The following is a 19,698-nucleotide window of genomic DNA, read 5'->3' as shown; positions in this document are numbered from 1 at the left end:
ATTCATGTCATAAAAAAAATTAAAACAAGTCATAATAATTATAACAGAAATAATAAATCAATAACAAACAAAATCAAAATTTTAACACATATGTGAATAGTAAACATAATAAGAATTCTATTAATCATTTTGACAAAAATAAGCAATCACATTAATGATAAATTGATAGAGTAAATGACCAAAACTTACCTACATAATCCTGTCATATAACATTTAAACAAGTTTAAAAAGTTATAACAGAAATAATAAATCAAATGTTAAACAAAATTAAATAGTAAATATAATAAGAATTCTATTAATCATTTTGACAAAAAAAAGTGATAATCGATAGAGTAAAGGACCAATATTTACCTATTTATGTCATAAAAATTTGAAGAAGTTATCATAGTTATAACATAAAGCATAAGAAACATAAGCATAGACAAAAAGAAATATTCCCTATTGTGTAAAATCATATTTTCTTGTATAGACAACAAAACTAACGTCAAAAACAAGATTAATGATAAACTGATAGAGTAAAGGACCAATATTTACCTATTCCTATCATAAAAATTTGAAGAACTTATAATAGTTATAACAGAAAGCATAAGAAACATAGACAACAAAGAAATCTTCCCTACGGGGTAAAATCATGTTTTCATGTATAGACAACAAAACTAATGTCAAAATCTTAACAAAACAAAACTAAAATCAAAACAAATCTGACTTAAAATCACATACCTATCTTTCAAATCTGACTTAAGATCACAAAAACAAACTAATATTGCTAAGAATATAACAACACCATTTCCACCAAAACCTGAAACAAAACAAGCTTATAAACATAAGGTCTCAGGCTTTCTTCACAAACACATCTAACTTAAGATCACAAAACCAAACTAATATTGCAAAGAATATGACAACACAATTTCCACCAAAACCTGAAACAAAACAAGCTTATAAACATAAGGTCTTAGGCTTTCTTCACAGACACATTCCCATCTGTAATTCCAAGTTCAAGGTCCTCAAATACAAGTATAACATACAAAAGACACAGCCAAACAAGGTTTTAAATGAAAGCTAAAAACCACAACTTTGTTCCCAACATGAGAGCTTTTGATAAATCGGTCTAAACACAAAACATAATCACAAATTGAAGTTCATAAATTATCTTGATTCAAAATGGTTACCTTTTTATTTTAACCCACTCTGATACACATATATACAACAAAAATCTCACATACTAGAGGTTCATACTCACACTACATATGAATATGGTTCAATCACAACAATATAATATTTAAAGACCCTAAAACCTAAAACTCAACATGGAAGGTGATAAAAGTTAAGAAATAGATAAAGTACCGTAAATTGAAGAAGAGGTTGAAACCAAGAAATGCCCTTCGTCAATTGGAAGTTCCAAGAAATGAATGAGAGGTAAGAAGATGAAGTTTGGAAGTTTGGGTTGCTATCACTTTCGTCTGTTCTTCGCCAGGGCTCTTGCATTCTAAAGGAAATAAACTAAATATGATATATTTTAATTGTAAAGAAACACATTTCACCGTGGTTGATAAGACAAACCACAGTGAAACATATTAATTTTAGGTCACATATAACTACGGTTGATAGATACAACTATGGTGAATTTATTATTTTTTATTTAAATATAGAAATTATTGGACATGTTTGTTGTATTCAAAAAATATTTAATAAAATGATGGTGCTAAGATTCAAAATTTGTAAGCCCTAACATATCACCAGGGTTATTATTATGGAATGTAGTGACATATCTTTTTAATAAAATTGAAAAAATTACAGACATCTAAATAAGAGCTATTACTTCGACTGATTGATTAAACAATGTAATAATATGTTGTGATAAATATATTTTGTAGTATTGAGTTACTTTTTGTTCAATCACAACATTTATCATCATTGTTTAAAGGCCAAATAAAAAAAGTTTAATTTATGTGTTTGAAATTTTTTTGGTTGTTCAAAATGAATCTTCTTTCAAAACTAAAGCTTGCAAGTATAAACTAAAATTTGTGGAAGGAACCAAAGTTTTGGAAGTCAACTATGGTGAAAAATCATTTGTTCATTTTGACTTTATTTTTTCCAATAGATTTTAGCATACATTAAAGTACTAATTAATTGATAAGATTTTAGATTTTACGAAATAATTGTAATTTAATATGTTCATCATTTTATGAACCCTTATGCATGGTTTTTAAATTCATTTGTTATAGATATTATCTGTTATGTCGTCGAGACAAACACGTCAAAGAAAATTGAGAAAAATTATAATATTAGTAAGGTTATCAATGTCACACTTGAATATTTGGAGTAAGTTTATTATATTGTTAGTTATTATTAAATAATTTTTTATAAATATGTGTAAACATATTTATTTGATTTATAACCTTAATTTATGACAAATAGAACACATTGCATTTTATGGGAGGATTTTTCTATTAGGCTACAACAACTTCAAGACAACCATGACTCATCACACCCTTTGATTATCATACTTCAACTTTGCAAGATGGAAAAATATTTTGGAGAAATATGTAAATGATTTAAGTTATCAAACTCATTAATATATTTCTAATAAGAAAATTATTAAGTTATCATAGTTTCAAACTAATTTAAATTTATTTTTGAGCAAGTTTATAGGAGTATCTAATTCTTTATGGAACCAAACAATTGTTTAATGTTGATCTATTTGATAAGGGATGACAATGGGCATGGTATGTGTAGGATACTATAATATCTGTCCCCATACCCGCAGATGGAAAAAGTCCCCGTACCCGAGCCCATACCCGCTGGGTAAGAACTTTATCACCCGTACCCGTGCCTCTGGGTATGTAAGTACCCATACACGTACCCGATACTCGCATTTCTAATAGAAAATAAATATATCAACTATAAAATATCATATCATTTTAAGTTTTGAAGAACATTTAAATGTTTTCAAAAAACTTATTGTTGAATCATGAAATAAACGAACACTTATGTTACATATGTATAGTTAACAGCGATGTAATTTTAAAAATTGATAGACATTTGTTTTAATATGATAATACAAATTAAAGTGTGTGTATATATATATATATATATATATATATATATATATATATATACACACACACACACACACACACATTGTACCGGTATATGGCAGGGTGAGTGGTACTCATACCCGCACCCATTCCTGCTTATTTAAGTGGTAATTACCCGAGCTCATGGCCATACCAATTTATGCGGGTTTTTACCCTACCCGTTGTGGGTTTTTTTGTGGATATCCACTGGGGATGGGTCAAACTGACATCCCTATATCTAATGTTTGTCTATATATGGAGAGGTAAGTGTGATAAATGTTTCATTTAGATCTCTTCTTAATGTTTGTCTTAACATTCCATCTACGATTATTTTTATAGTTCACTATTTAATTACCATTAAGTTTAAACGAGATGAATGGTGAAAATGTTGAACTCACTCAAGTTGTGAGTCAAATGACTGGTCCAACTATAGTCATTCTTTTTTATGATTTGCTTCAAACACATGAGATCACTATTGAAGATTTAATTGAATCAGCTTAAGGAACCAGACAAGAGTTATTCACGCTACTATAAATTCTTCCTATCTTTATAATTTTTGTGAAGTTCTCATATTAAACTCAAACACGAGACTACTATTTGGAAGTATAAATTCTAATGTAAAAAAAAGAAGACATTTTTAGTGGATTTTGGGAATTAGTGATGAAATTATTGGTGAAAAAAATTATTTAGATATTACAATTAACATACCATATTTAGTCATTTTAACCTATGGATATCCACTTTAAGTTATTGTTCATATCACATACCCAAATATTTTGCATAATATTGACAACCCATCATTTTTTTTTTATGATAGAACTATATTGTTTTTGAAAAATAAAATTGTTGACTTGCTCAATAATTACATGTTGAGTTTATTATTTGGAGAAGAAAATATTTTGAGCTTTGATTCTCCATATTATGTCAGATCAGATGTTGACAAACTTGATGATATGCACAATCTTGAATTTTTTAACACATCCTTTTCTTATATACATCCAATTTACAAATTTTAGTTCAAAGTTGGAGTTGCATTAATGTTGTTGAGAAATACTTACCATGATTTAGGATTGTGCAATGGAAAATGACTAACAAAAATGGGAAATACTTTGTTGAAGCAAATGTGATATCAGAAAGTAATATTGGTCAAAAGGTTTATATCCCAAGGTTGTCATTGACTCTTCCGAATAAAAGAATTTATTTCAAATTTCAACAAAGATAGTTTCTATTAATTTGTTCATTTGAAAGTATTATCAATAAAATTAAGGGGAAATCACTTAGAGATGTTGGATTATGTCTTCCACAATCAATTTTCTCTCATGGACATTCATATGTTTCCATGTTAAAGGTTACTTCAAATAAAGTTTTGAAAATATTATTAAGTGATTTGAAGGTGAATGTACACACACATACACACACACACGCACACGGGCGCATGCACGCATGCACACACACACATATATATATGATTGAATAAAACATTGATTTTCAATTATGCACTAGTAACCAAAGTACAAGCTCGCGTGTTGCTCCGGCAAAGGTCATAGACACTCAAAAAATTTGGTAGGTATATTATGTTGTATGGTGGTTAGGCTTTGCCCACGTTGATGAGAAGTCATATATGGTGGTATTTTGTAGTGGTTAAGAGGACCTGCTCACGCGAGGTGAGAGACTTTGTAGATGAATGGTATGCTTAGGTATAAACGTATGTGGGGTGTGATATGTGTTTTGATGTGTTTGTCAATTTAATATAAATATTTTTTTAGTACTTGCATATTTGTAATTTGATTCTACTATTGCGTGCTTGTACTTTATGCGTTTCGTATTTCATTTGTAATTGCTTAGACTATTATGTTGTTGTACCACTAAGAACCTTCCTTACTCGATTAATAAAATGTTTGATCATTGATATCATGTATTTTTTAGCCTAGATAGTTGCTACTTTGTCATTTCACCAGACGTAGCTTGAATCACAAGTTATAACTCTTAAATCTGGATTTCCAGTCATTTAATTTGAATCAATTGTAATACATGCTTCGAATAAGAAGCTGTGTGAAAAATTGGATTTGCCTCTGAAGTATTTAATTTGAATCATAAATTGACCATGATTCAAATCACAATCTTGTGTGGTTGGAATCAAGTACAAAAATTGATTTGAATCAACTGATTCCTTGAAGCTATATTTTGGATCTACTCAAATTGATTTGAATCATAGTTTTCACTTGATCTGAATCAAATCTTCAAGACCCTATTTTCATCCTTGATTTAAATAGTTGTTTTTTCTTTTATGAAATAAACAAGTGAATTGAACCTATGGGAGAAACCTATAGAGGCAAAGAGTGACTTTGTTTTTCTTTTTAGTGTGTCTATACCCATTACATGATTCTTTCTTTTCTTCATTGTAGCAACTTCTTAACTATGAATTCTAGTAAAATTCATTCTCCTTTTTGTTTCATATTGTTTTTGTGTAATTTGCTGTTGTGTTGAGTGACTTAAAGAGGTGGAGTTGGTTTATCTTGATGTGTTGTTCATGATTAATCAATATATTAATAACAACCAAAGCCAATACTCATTTACCCACAAATTTGAGAGAACCTTATGTGTGTTCTTAATTCACCTTCCTCTAAAATCCTTGACTAACACCTTGTGTCTTTAGAATGATTGTGAGATATTTTGATAGTGTTTATTATCTTGGTCGTTAATCTTGTTCCATTGTTAAGGACCTTCATATCTGAAGATTGAGTCTTAAGGGAGACTAATGGTACATTAGGGTATCTAATATTTTTTATGAAGTTTGTTATATGTCACGGGCGCAGATATCATTTCTTGAATGCAGTTGGTATTTGTTGTTATTCATCAAGAAGAAATTTTCATTATACTCCAAGGAAGACTTTGGCAAGATCAAGCATCAACAGTCCGCAAGGAGATGATGGAAGTTGTCCATCTTTGGTGGAGTTGGTGAAAGATTGCTCACAAACAAAGTTGGGAGTTGTCCAATCAACACCTAGCTAATGGCAATTGCTCAAACAAGAGATTGGTGGGATCAGGTGAATTCTCTTGTTAAGTGTGTTATATAGATTATAGATGTAACACCCCAAATTTATAATTTTGTAGTTTATAATATTTATTTATTAATATTATATAATTTTGTTTATTTGATTATTGATGAGGGTGAGAGACTTGGGTTAGAAAATATATTAGCATAATTAAATAGTTGTTTTATGTTGTTAGTAATTAAAATAATTGAGGAAAATAGAATAAATTCGATGTGTAGAGATTTTAAGGACAATGTGGTCATTTGGAGAGTAAGTGAGGGCATATGAGGAAAAGCCTAATTGGGATGATAATTCTTAATAATAAAAAGGAAAATAGAGAGAATAGACATCATTCTGTTTTGTAGTGAAATTGATAAGAGGAGAAGAGTGTTAGAGCAAGAGAGGCTTAAAGAGAACAATCCATCCATTGAAGCTTGAGAAGAAAAATTGCTAGGAATAACAAGGTAAGGGTGGGTAATAGTTCTCAATTATGATTGATATGAGGGAAAGGTAGATATAGGATTTTAACCATTTTGATTGATTGTGATTGTTATGAATATTAATTCATATGTTATGTTATGAAATCTTTGAAGATGTTACTGTTGTGAATTAAATTGTTGATTTGTGTTATTCATGAACCATGATTAGATTTAATATGAGTGGATGAATTGGTGATTGGTGAGGATGAATTTGGTGTTATAGTTATGATGTGTTGTTAAACCACGACCCCATGACATGATAAATGGAATTAGGATGTTAGAACAATAGAAAGTTTAATTATTGTGATATGAATTTGTGGGATAAGTTGTTGGTATGTAAGGTGGTGCTTAAATGATTAAAAATTGAGTTTTCGTGCTAAAACAACAGTATGTGTCGACCTGAACGAGCTACGTGTCGACGCATAGCCTTTAGAAAAGTGATTTTTGGAAAATTTTAACGTATGTGTCGACACATAGAAACAAAAGCTACAGGCTATAAAATGAGAGTACATGTGTCGACCTGTAACATGTATGTGTTGACATATGCACCCAAAATTTGCCCATAAATGCTATTTTTCCAGCACGATTTTTATCATAACTTTTTAATGTATATCCAAATGACGAGTCGTTTGAAGTGTTAGAAAGCTAATACACAGAGCTATATCGTGATATAGATAGGTGGATTGTTTGAGTATTATTTTTATGTCTAATATGTTTATGAATTTTATTGTTTATATGTTATATTAATGAGTTATTGCACTGTTGTGATAATGTTGTGTTATGATGAATTGTTATGATGATGAAGCTTGATGTTGTTCTTATGGTGTTGATGCTGATGATGTTGTTGTTGCATGTTGTAAATTATGCATCCTTGTTGTCGGAACTTTGGCTCTAATTATAATGTGGCCTCGTTTCTATGGTGGAGGTTCAAGTACGAGTAGCTACTCCTATGATGGGGAATTAGTGAAGTGTTACCTGCAGTGACAATAACAATTTTTGTGATGTTCTCCGATTCAAGAGTGAACCAGATCTTATGGTGGGGATCTTGTATCTATGATGGTGGAACAAGGAGCAAAATGAACCAGTGTGTTCATGAATTGATACCACATGCATTGAGTCAATATTGTTGCATAACATTCTATAGGCATCACATAATTTTGTTGATGTTAAGTGATTTGGTGATACTTTTATGTGTTACGTGATTTATATGTGTGCTTTATGATGGAAGTTATGCATGAGTTATTGTGATGGTTGAGGTGTGAGCATATGATGTATTTGATGTTGTTAATTTGTAATTTATAATTGTTGCAAATTTATTTTTTCTTATATCTTTTATAATTGATTACGATTACTCATCCCTTCTGTTTGAATGTTGCCTCTGCATGAGTAATGTGCAAATACTAAGGAGTAGCTTCCGTTGAAGTAAGTAGAAGTTAGTTGCGAAGATATTTCCTTTGACAATCGTTTTATTTAGTGGTTTCTGCTCTGATCATATAACATCGTGTTAGGATTGACGTTTGACTTGCCTAACTATGATATTGTTTATTTTTGGAGACAATTTGTTGAACTATGTTATTTTGTTTCGAGTTAAAAGTTTTTGGACTCAAAGTGAGTTTTATTTAGGGTTATTACCATTTTATCCCCTTGCCATATATGCCATTTCTGGTTTTCCCCCTGTAATTTTTTTTTTGAAAAACAACCTTGCCATTTCAAAATACTAACAATTTAGTCCCTAAAGTCAAAATCCGCAGGAAACATTTTGAATCTATAGAGCGATGCTAGTAACACAAAAGTGGAGTTAGACTAAATCAAAAATTCAGCATGCAATAATTGTTCATTTCTGGAGTCTAAATTTTTTGAATTAAACCAAGTGATCATAAAATATGAAAAAGGTCAAATTAATTTAGAAAATGTGTTAAGTAGTTAAAGATTTTCAAATAATAAATGTGAACTTGACTTTAATAATTTTGATAATCTTAGTACAAGTCAAACTATATTTGTAAAGACTACTAGCAATTTCAACAATAAGGAATCAAAGAAAGAACATATTGTAAGTCATCATAAAAGTAATCATGTTTCTATGCCTATTTTGTTTTTATTATAATATAAAAGGTCATTCTTCTAATGCCTTCTACATAAGAAATCATGGTATTCCTTATGGTGAGTATGTATGGGTGATGAAGATATCTAACCCAAGAGGACCCAAAGAAAATTGAGTACCTAAGTATTACTAATTTTTTTGTAGGTACTTCAAGATCATGTTCTACTATTATAAAATAATGATTGATCCTTCAAGATACAAGACCATATGATATGATGTTCTAAAAGTTTCATGGAATGAAAGATGATTTGAAGAAGCATTAACTTTATTATTAACCTTGACATCAAATCATTGTGAAGAAGATAAGTAGTACTCTTATATATTATTTCCCTTATACTATTTTACCATGGATTCTATTATTTTTATTTTTAATAATGTCAGAAAGGGGAGAAGAGATGGTTATTTTTGTTGTTTTTCAGAATACCAAAGATAATGTATAGATTGCAAAAAATAAGAGGAGATATCCAAGATAGGGGAAGAAATCGAGTATATCAAGTGTTAACAAATCTTAGCTAAATACTATTGTAAAATTTACCCTTGTGACAATTAAGATAAGAATTGAATTGATGGTGTCCCTATTATTCATAAAAAATTATAAATTTTAAACTATTTTACTATAAATCAATAAAATAAAATACTATAGAAAATAATTAGATGATGAGTACTCTTCTTTCCTAAACTACAAGGAAAAAAATGAATTTTTTATCCTAAATTATAAAAAAGTTAATTAATTTTAATCAAAGTAAAATTAAATAGAATAGTTTCTCTCCCATTTTTTTTCCATAACTATTAATCATTTAAAATTGTTATTTACAAGTTACTCTATAACTTATTTAAAAAAAACAAAAAAAATCTTAATTGTCACAACAAATAAAATTTCAGAGTAACATGTAGCTAATTTTTATTTTATTTTTAGAGAAATCGATTGTTAAAAAAAATGGTTGCTTGAAAAATATTTTAGACAATATGCACAGAATTAAGATAAAGACTAGTTGTTTAATTTTGGCAAAAATTAAAGATATAAGAAAAACGTGAGGCAGGGACGCTAGCTATTGAGACGTTACCGATGGCCCACGCCATCCTCACGCGCTCCTCCCCACGCGCTCACTGTTAACTCGCACGACTCACTTCGTTTTACACGTGCGACTTCTCCCCTTTCGTTTCCCTTGACTTATTTACTCCCAATTAATAAACAATAAATAAATCCTGACAAAACATAACAAATAAAAAAATATTGATTATAATTTTTTTTAAGTTTTTGGTCTTATAATAATAAATTAAATTTCATTTTGAAGAACATAGAGAGAGATGAACGAGAGAGAGAAAAAGGTAGCAGTTTAAAGCCAGCGGGGTTAGATGGATTTCGATTCTCAAGTTTTTTTTTTATAATTTTTTTAAATAATATAATAAACTTTTTTTAGGATTTTATGTTTGTTATGTTCAGATCACACAGAGAGAAAGCGAGCTGAAGAGAGAAAAGAAAAGAACAGGATTTATAAAATTGTCTCAGTAATTTAATTTAATTTAATTATTGTATTGCTTAATAAATAATTAATTAGAGATAGATTGTTGAATGAGATCGAGTTTATGTAATTCGCGTGTATATATATAAGAAGTGCATGCTTTTTTCTCTTTCATTTTTCTGAACCCTTTCGTTTTTGAATCTTCTTCATTTGCTTCTTCATCGCAGATACTTGAATTCAACAACTCAGATTTTCGCGACTGTGAATCGTATCCCCTTTGCTGAAGGTAATGCTACCGAGATTTCTTAGATTTTGATAATTAGGGTTTTTGATTTTGGTAATTCAATTTTTGTTTTATTTTTTTGAAATCGATTTGTTTGTTTGTTTGTTATTTATTGAGACTGTTTTTGTTGTGTTGAGATGAATACATTGGAATACGTGATTTATTGATTAGGTTGGTATTGATAGGGTTAGGTAATTCACTGTGTTGTTAGGTTAGGGTTTGATTTTCTTTGTGGAAGGGGTTTTGATTTACTTCAATTTGCATTTGCAATATTGTTTAGATTCTGACTAGATATGTATTTCGTGGATTGGTTATTGGATAATTCTCTTGATGAAAATGTTGGTGTGATATATGTTAATATGGTTTGGTTGTGTTGTCTGCATGTTATCAGTAAGGAGTTTTTCCAGATGCTAGGAAGTTGAACTAGAGTTGTCGATTGTTGATGCGCGGGGTTACATGCTGAGAAAACAGGTAATTCACTGTATGTTTCTTACTGCTTTCCACTTTTGTTTTCTTAATGTTATGAAGCTTTGAGATAATAACCACATTTGATTCACATTGTTGTTTAATGAGAAAACAGGTAATTCACTATATTTTTCTTACTGCTATCCATTTTTTGTTTTCTTATTGTTACGAAGCTGTGAGATAATAGCAACATTTGATTCACATTGTTGTTTAATGAGCTGGAAAGATTGATTGGGAATATTTGATATGAAATTTTTTCCATTAGAAGTTGTTTTAATTCATAATTTTTTAGCATTATAGTGCATGAATCATAGGAGTGGAAGATTGGAGGCACTGTCATAGTGCCATCTTTAAACAAAGTTATAGGTACAATTGGATGGGTGGATTTATATGTATATTGATTTTGGTAAATGTTTTGGTTTGTTTGTTTGTTATTTATTTTGCGTTGTCCTAATTGAGAAGTGGCTGATCGATGCAAAAAAATTTCAGTGCTAAAATTATATTTTTGCCTTTAGTTTAAAGACTTTATGTTTCTTTCTGTTGAAATAATAATTCATTAATAGAAAAGTATATGCATCCGGATTTTGAGAATTAGGATTCCCCCTATTGGAGGCATTTCACAAAAATAAAATGCTAGTTATTAGATTAAGAAAATGGACTTTTGTCTGCAGGTACAATTAACAAGCCTCCTAACAACATATCCAAGTAAGTCCGTGGCTTGCACGGTTTCCACACGTTATAGGAAAAAAATGGAAACTAGTCACTGCACTTCAAATATATGTTTAACGAACATGCTAAGATAAATCTAGGTGCGCCTTTTGTGTTTGTTGTTAAGAGTCTCACATTGGATAATATGATAATATATGGCTTGAACATATGTATAGCCGTATAGGTGGGGCAATCTCCTTCTTACAAGCCGGTTTTATAAGGTTGAGTTAGGCCCAACCTAAATTCTAAGAGTTGTGATAAACTATTATTTGTATGATAAATTATTATTTGTATTAGTTCTATGTGATGACATGGTGAAACCTTGACATTCATCAAGGGATTCCCAAGATTTATTGAAAAATTTAGTCATGTTTCATCTTTCTTTTTCAACTCATGCTTTGTATTGATTAGGTATCACTTGAATCTGGAAAGAAGTTTGTCTTACGTGATTCAGAATAGTAATATGAGGCTTGAATCAGGGACTTGTAATGTGTGTTCAGCTCCTTGTTCATCTTGCATGCATCTTAACCCGGCAGAAGAGTTTTCTGATGAAAACGGCCGCTCAGGGGAGGCTGGTCAGAGTTCTATGAATGAGGGTAATGTACATTCTCTTAGTAGCAGAGCTTGTGAAAACTTGCAGCTTGATGTCGGTGAAACAAGTAATATGCTCAGTATTAATTCAAGTCATGATTCTCTATCTGAAAATGCCGAGAGTAGACAGATCTTGAAGAATAAGTATCAGGATCCCAAACACTTAGAAGGTCATGATGACAACACATCTTGTATCAGTAGAGCATCTAATGCCAATTTAGTAAATGATAACCATCAAAGGAATGCAAACAGAATAAATATACCCTGTAGTTCAGCTTCAGCTAGTCAATTTGGGGCCGAACGATCTGGAACTGCTCCATCTGTTGATATGTCTTGTTTGGAGACTCCATCTCCTAAAGATGTAGACACTGACCATAGTTCGCCTACAATACAAGGGCAACATGGACAATCTCGAAATGATGAATCTCTTTCAGATAATCCAAGCTTAATGCACATGGAAAGGGAGTCGAATTCTCAGATACCAGAAAAAATGTCAGAACGCTCTATAGAGAATTGCAGTTCATCATTAACCAAAGAGAGTGCACCCGTTGTTGTTTCTGGTGAGAAATGTACTACAAATAAGGATAAACTTATTGACGACACTTCCAACGTTTCTCTAAAAGTATGTCCAAAGTCACAAGCAGATCCTGATAATGATGTTTGTGATGCTAAAGTTGAAGACTCTAAATGTTCGGTCCATTATGGACATCACGAGAAAGCTGAAGAGCTGATTAAATCACCTGGCAAGCAGGAATCTCAATCTGAAAATGAGAGTGACGAATCAGATGTTGTGGAACATGATGTGAGTATCTTTTCTTTCCTTTATGTAGATCTTCTTAGGCTGAAACTAAAATTGATTGAGACGAAACTTGGAGGAGTCGGATATAACAGCATCTGTGGTGATGATTATCCTTAATTCCCATATCTAATTGCGGTGATTGAAAAATAGGTCAAGGTGTGTGACATCTGTGGAGATGCTGGTCGTGAGGATCTACTTGCCATATGTTGTAGGTGCACTGATGGTGCAGAGCACACGTATGTTTAAGAAACTTCCCCATATTTCTTATATCTATCATATTTCAAATTCCTCTCAGTAAAACGAGTCTTACCATTATTCTTTCTTTGAATCAGCTACTGCATGCGAGAAATGCTTGAGAAACTCCCTGAAGGGGATTGGTTCTGTGAAGAATGCCAAGATGCAGTGGAAGCTGAAAACAAGAGGCTGGGTAAGAGTGAAGTTGTATACATGGCTTTGACAAAAAATGTGTTCCGGTGTCAGACACTTTATTGTACATCGTTTATGATTCCTGCTTCGTGTATGCAAATGATTCTTTCTGAGTACTGAATTTGCATGCTGTGATGTTGAGGGTAACATTAGCATTCAAGCACCCATATCTGTATCTATGTCTGTAATCGTATGCTCACATATTTTTACTACCAAATTTTTGTTGTTCAGATGCCGAAGAAAAAAAAATCATAAAAACTACTTCAATGTCTCAAGTTTCTGGCAAAAGACTTTCCGACAACATTGAAGTGGCTCCTCCAGCAGCAAAAAGGCAAACTCTTGAATCAAGCAAAGGATCACCAAAGGCTTCAAGCCCCAAGAAATTGGTTACACTGTCACGAGAATCTTCATTTAAGAGCTCAGATAAATTAAAAGGGAAGTCTGGTCTTCTGATGCCTCTCCGAAACCTCCCTGGTGGTGACGATACACATCCCACTCGATCTTCTTCCATTGGTCCCCGGGGTCAAATTTCAAAGAGTATGTGTTTATCTTTCATCTGTTGTGCTTCACCGTAACTTTCTAGTGCACAAGTTTCATTTTTTTTAAGCACAATTTTTTGTTTATATGAATAGGTATGTTGTTGAAGTCTAATTCATCCAATAACTTAAATTCCAAGCCTAGAGTAAAAAATGTTGATGAAATATTTCCACCAAGACCAAAAGGAGGCAGTGAACAGACTTCTAAGAATATGGAGCCATCTCCTCGGATAACAAGCAGGTCGACATTATTCAAATCTTCTAGTTTGGGGCGATCAAGTGCAATTGAATCAAAAGTTAAAATGCTTTCACCCAAGTCTGCAACTACTCAGGACTTGAAAGGCTCTAGACATTTAAAAGAATCAGGTGCGTTTGATCGAAAATATCTGTCTAGGAATGACCGGCATGTGGCTAGTTCTGCTGTTTCCACACCTAAGGGTGATCAGAAGCTTACTCCTCGGGGTGAAGCCATTATTAAACCTTCAGCAGCTAATAATCGAGAGTTGAAAATTAACCAGGATGGAAAATCAAATGCGCCATCAAAGTCAATGAACAATATAAGCCGTAAAAGTTTGGAGCCTCAAGGTAGTTCAGGTGTGATCTCAAAGAGAAGCATATTATTTTTGCAATAGTATTTTCTTTTTTACTTTCTTTTTTGGGGTCAATTAGCTGCTCTCAATATCTTATTTTCAGCATAATAAAGCCATCATCTATATTTTTCCCTTGTATTAGTTTCAGCTAGGGCATCTTTCAGTAGGGGATGTTGTGTTGGGAACTATCTTTTCTGCAAATAATAGTATTTTTTGTTTTGTTTGTCTTGGAATTTTTCAGAGAGAACATCATCCAGTAATGATGAAGCTGTACAGGATGCACTGCCTCGATCTCGAGAGACAGCAAATCAGGTTGAGAAATCCAGAGAGAGTATTAGTAATCGTGTAAGACCCGTTGTCCCCACTGCACTAAAAAGTCCATTTTGTCAAAAATGTGAGGAATTTGGCCATTCTATAGAATGCTGCACAGCTGGTACTCTACAAGAATCTGGTTCTGAATTATCTGTTGCCGCCTCAAGTATCTCAAAAGAGGAGGTGCATAAAGACAATAAACTGAAAGCTGCAATCCAGGCGGCTGCTTTACTTAAAAGACAAATTTACAGGAAGAAAGAAGTAACCAGTCAAATTGATGAAATTTCTACATTAGGCACAGAGTTGAATTGTGAAGTGACTTCACAAGACCGAGTGTTGGTTTCTAACACACACAAGAATAGTATATCCACTGAAGAAACTCATGAACAGCAAGAAGGCCTTGAAAATTCTACATCTGATTCTTCCAAATGTACATCTGCCAGTGATTTGAAGAAACTCAACTCTAGCTCAACTGATCTTTGTACCCAACTAGGAAAGTCGGGTTTAGTTGATCTTAATGCTCTAAAGCCTTTATTGAGAGACCTTTCTAAAAAAGATGTGGCAATCTCAAATGTTCTTTCAAAGATGTTGGCCTTTCCTGAATACGAATACATATGGCAGTATGAAACATGATTAACTAGCTGTCTTTACTTTTGGATTTCCCTTGTTTTGCTTCATGTTTTGCAATGAAGCATGCTTGACATGAGACTTTTCGTATGTATGCAGGGGTGTCTTTGAAGTGCATAGAAATGAAAAGTCTCCAGAATTATATTCTGGAGTTCAGGCACATTTATCCTCTTCTGCATCTCCTAAGGTTCTTGAGGCACTGACCAAGTTTAATCCCGAAGTTTCTCTCAACGAAGTTTCTCGCTTGAGCACATGGCCGTCACAGTTTCATCATGGTGGTGCTAGAGAAGATAATATTGCTCTTTATTTCTTTGCCAGAGATGTTGAAAGGCAAGTATATAAATACCATTCTTATATTTGCCGTCAGCCATTAGATGCAAATATTTCTTTCTGTTGTATTAATCAACTTTTTTGTGATGTTCTGATACAGCTATGAGAGACACTACAGGGGACTATTGGATCACATGATTCAAAATGATTTAGCACTTAAAGGAGTTTTTGATGGTGTTGAACTTCTCATATTCCCATCCAATCAGCTTCCGGAAAGTTCACAACGTAAGGAATCATTCTATGCTTATGCCAAACAATTCAACATTTTAAACAACTTCTGAATGGATGGGTTTGGGGTTTGGGATGGCGATGAAGTATATGCCTATATAGTGTTCATGGATTTGTCAAAATTTAGTCAGTTACGGTTTTGATATATCTTGAGGAAAGATGGTTTGAGATTTCACTCTTACAAAGAATGGCATGCTTCTGTGTTAGTAAATGTCAGTTCAGTATGCTTAGATTGCAGTTAGGTGACTGATATATAAGTAAATAGATTGTTTTAATTCATTTGCTTCTACATGTGTTTAGATTGCTGACCATCCTATTATTTGGCAGGCTGGAATATGTTGTTTTTCTTATGGGGTGTATTTAGAGGGCGGAGGACTAATCATTCAGGTTCTGCAAAAAAGATCTGTATTCCAAGTTTAAATGCACTGCCAGTTGAGGAAAATTCTTCAACTGCTGATGTGACATTGTCTGAGCATTTTTTGTCAAAGGGCGTCAATGAAAAATCAATTAGTTCTGACAAAGCATGCAATGCACTTCCTTCGTTCACTTCCATAGATCAATATCCGTTTACTGTAAGTAGGAATACTGATATCAATAGCCAGACACAGTTGTGTTCACAACAAGTAAGCTCAGAGAAGCCAGATGGTAGAATTGATAGCAACGCTTCATCAAGGGTTCCAAAAAGCTGTAACCATTTATGTCAACCAACGAAATCCACTGGTTCATCCCTGGTATGGTTTTATCCTCAAATGTTTAACTAAATATACTAATATTTGTTTTTAGCTTATAAAAATATGCTTAGATGCACTGGTTATGTCAAAATTGTTAACTGATCATGCCCCTCTCTTCCACTATTTAATTTATAAATTATATGCTGATTCCCTAGATAGATTGTGGATATTGATTTGTACATATTCTGTTCAACTTTGTTGGTCCAAAAATGATACTTTTCACTGCTAAGTTTAACTGCCTGAAATGAATGTATGTATCCTTTGCAATATTTCATGTCAATATTTCCATGTTAGCAATTCTTGATCTCTACATGGTGAAAATTAACAGGGTTGTTGAGTACATAAGTAGCAATGAAAGGCCAGTTGAGATCAATTTGACCATTAGTTGAAAACCAATGTGTCAGGATGAAATCCCTTTAATGAATGCCCTTGTATGTGTATAACTTGTTATTTTTTGTTAGTTGTGCTGCAAAGTGCAAAATTGTACCCGTCACGAGATTGCTATTGATAAACCAGTTTCATGAAGATTAGGCGTTATCTATGCTACAAATTGTCTTTTGGTTTCTTGAACGATGTACTGGCTTGATGCAGGAAGCTAGTGTACTTGAGGATGAACAGTGCAGAGAGTCTAAACCTCCTGAAGAATTGGGAACAAGTGTAAGTAGCAAGATGGTGGAAGCAAAAACTGATTCTGCTATTTCTGACAAGCAAGAGAATACCCTCTGTTGGGAAATTCCTTCTGTTAGCCAACAACAAAGAGATGCTGCCTACAATATTAGTAAGAATGAACTTATGGAGAGAACGAAATATGATGAAGATCAGCAAAGGACCAAGAGGAAACAGAAAGAAGATTGTCCCTACATTGATTTGGAGGAAACTATCGAGAATTACGAAACATATGCTGCAAGCAATATTGTTAAGGATAAAGCTTCAGAAAGAATGAACATTGATGAAGATCGGCAAAGGCCTAAGAGGAAACAGAGAGATGGTCTTTACATTGACTTGGAGGCAGCTGTTGAAAATCAAGGAATAGATGCTGCAATCAATATAACTAAGGATAAACTTTCAGAGAAGATGGAAGATGATGAAGATCAGCAACGGCTTAAGAGGAAAGCAAAAGATCGTCACTATATTGACTTGGAGGCTCCTCTACAGGAAGACATGTCTGCAGAAGAGGTTGAGCACCAGCTACCCAATGATAAAGAAGTTCATCATGTTGATCTATCAGTAGTTGGCTGTCCAAAAATGCTTTGGAATGAGGTAAATGGGAAATTAGAAGATGGAGAAGGTTCCCGAAAGAAGTTAAGGACAAGTTTTGGCGGGACTTCTGGACTTTATAGTTCTGGAGGAAGAGACTCCTTTAATGACAGTTTGACATCTCTTGGAAATGATCTTGGTTCTTGTTCTTCCGTCGAGGACAAAGGATGTGAAGAAGCTTCCAATGAAAAAATCATCCGCGAGGACTTTGGAACGATGGTAAGAACCTTCTTTCCTGTTGATACTCAGAATACCAATGGCTCACAATTGGGACAGAATACCATGTCATTGAAAGGGATTCATGTCCGCGAGGGCGTGATTCCAAATCTAAATCTTGCTTTAGGGGAAGAAACAGAACTGCCGTTGCCCCCTCCTCCTCCTGCTGCCCCCAAGGGTATGCTGCCGCCTTTCCTAGTTGGGGCCGTAGACAAGAAAAATAACCGTCCAGATAGTTTGGCAGATGGACTAGAAGGCGATGTTGCTGCTGCTTCACTTTCCCTTTCTCTATCATTTCCATCTTCAAACAAGGAAAACACACAAGCTTCTTCAAAAGCAGAGCTTTTACCTGATGGTCACAGTGTGAAACCCCCTTTTCTCCTTTTTGGGAGATACACGGACAAATAAATCGTCTGCTATATATTTCTTGTTTGTCGTGTATATTATCTTGTTCAGCATAGCCCATCGTGTAAGATAATCTTCCAGCACCCATGCAAAGGAGCCATCATCCAAACAACAAAGAGTCAATAAGTTTTTTTTAATAATGTCAAATACATGTTTTTATATTAGTAGCTTTTTGTTGTCACAATATAGTTACGGCTGTTTTTGTAAATAGGGAGAATTCAAGCCGGCATAATTACTGAATTTTACTAGGAACTTGCGGATGACTTTTTTTATGGCAGGGTTTCCTCTGTTCCTGGCTCCCTTTTCTGTGGTACGCCTGGTTAAGTACTTTTTAAACAAGTTTGCTATCTGGTATTTGTATATTCTCTTGTTAGAATAGCTTGGTGAACACGAGGTCTATGGTATGGGAGCTTGGCTGTACCTTTCAATGTATGATCATGATGGGCACATCAGAATGGCTGCAGCTGGTGCCTTTTCCTGCAATGTTTTGCAGGGTGTATGGAATGGGAGTGTGCGAATTGCACTTTTAAGTAGGACTGGATAGACTTGTTCAACTGATAAATTGGTGAATGCGAACACCTCTTATTTCCCTACTGCAGCAAAGAGACCAACCACATCTTTTTGGCTCATCGTTAGACATTCCTTAAAAATGATTACTGTGAAGGTTTTCAGATCCGGAAGAGTTGGAATTGGATCCTGTAGGCTGTAGTGATGGGCAGCACTCCACTCCAAATTTTAAATATTTAAATGAGTCATGAGTATATATTATTTATTTATGGGTAATATTAACTTGTGACCATAGAACAGGGCATATGTTAGGAAACTTAGAGTTTGTGTTGAAAACATTAATTAAAAAACTAATTATAAACTTTTAATAAAAGCAATGCACAATTTTTAAATGCGCTCTTACTGCCTATGTTAAGAAATCTACAAGTTGTGTTGAAAAAAACAATTAAGTGTAAAATTTTAATAATAGACTTAAATGCTCTTATAGTCTTCTAGTTTAATGTTTTTCAAATTTTAGTTCCTCTATTTTGAA

General features: G+C 33.0%; 1 protein-coding gene across 5 annotated transcripts; it reads left to right on the top strand.

Annotated features, from left to right (window-relative positions):
• The first annotated feature begins 9,930 nt into the window (after window positions 1-9,930).
• LOC131652572 (uncharacterized) lies at window positions 9,931-19,019 on the top strand. 5 transcript variants are annotated; one of them, XM_058922470.1, is made up of 14 exons: window positions 9,996-10,043; window positions 10,137-10,201; window positions 10,383-10,441; window positions 10,830-10,909; window positions 12,023-13,004; window positions 13,152-13,237; window positions 13,334-13,428; window positions 13,659-13,964; window positions 14,060-14,557; window positions 14,795-15,485; window positions 15,592-15,822; window positions 15,923-16,047; window positions 16,378-16,781; window positions 17,373-19,019. In XM_058922470.1, exons 5-14 carry the CDS (start codon window positions 12,075-12,077, stop codon window positions 18,660-18,662), a joined length of 4,656 nt encoding a protein of 1,551 aa, XP_058778453.1. In that variant the 5' UTR covers window positions 9,996-10,043; window positions 10,137-10,201; window positions 10,383-10,441; window positions 10,830-10,909; window positions 12,023-12,074; the 3' UTR covers window positions 18,663-19,019. The 5 variants fall into 5 exon arrangements, with proteins under 5 accessions (XP_058778454.1, XP_058778456.1, XP_058778455.1 ...); XM_058922471.1 differs by lacking the exon at window positions 10,137-10,201 and having other exon boundaries at window positions 9,931-10,021; XM_058922473.1 differs by lacking the exon at window positions 10,137-10,201 and having other exon boundaries at window positions 9,947-10,043; window positions 12,091-13,004.
• Window positions 19,020-19,698: the final 679 nt, after the last annotated feature.

This window comes from Vicia villosa, linkage group LG2 (assembly GCF_029867415.1).
Source record: "Vicia villosa cultivar HV-30 ecotype Madison, WI linkage group LG2, Vvil1.0, whole genome shotgun sequence".
NCBI classification, from domain to species: domain Eukaryota; kingdom Viridiplantae; phylum Streptophyta; class Magnoliopsida; order Fabales; family Fabaceae; genus Vicia; species Vicia villosa.
Note: the sequence above shows the minus strand (reverse complement) of the source record. Positions and strands in the feature narration are given on the sequence as shown.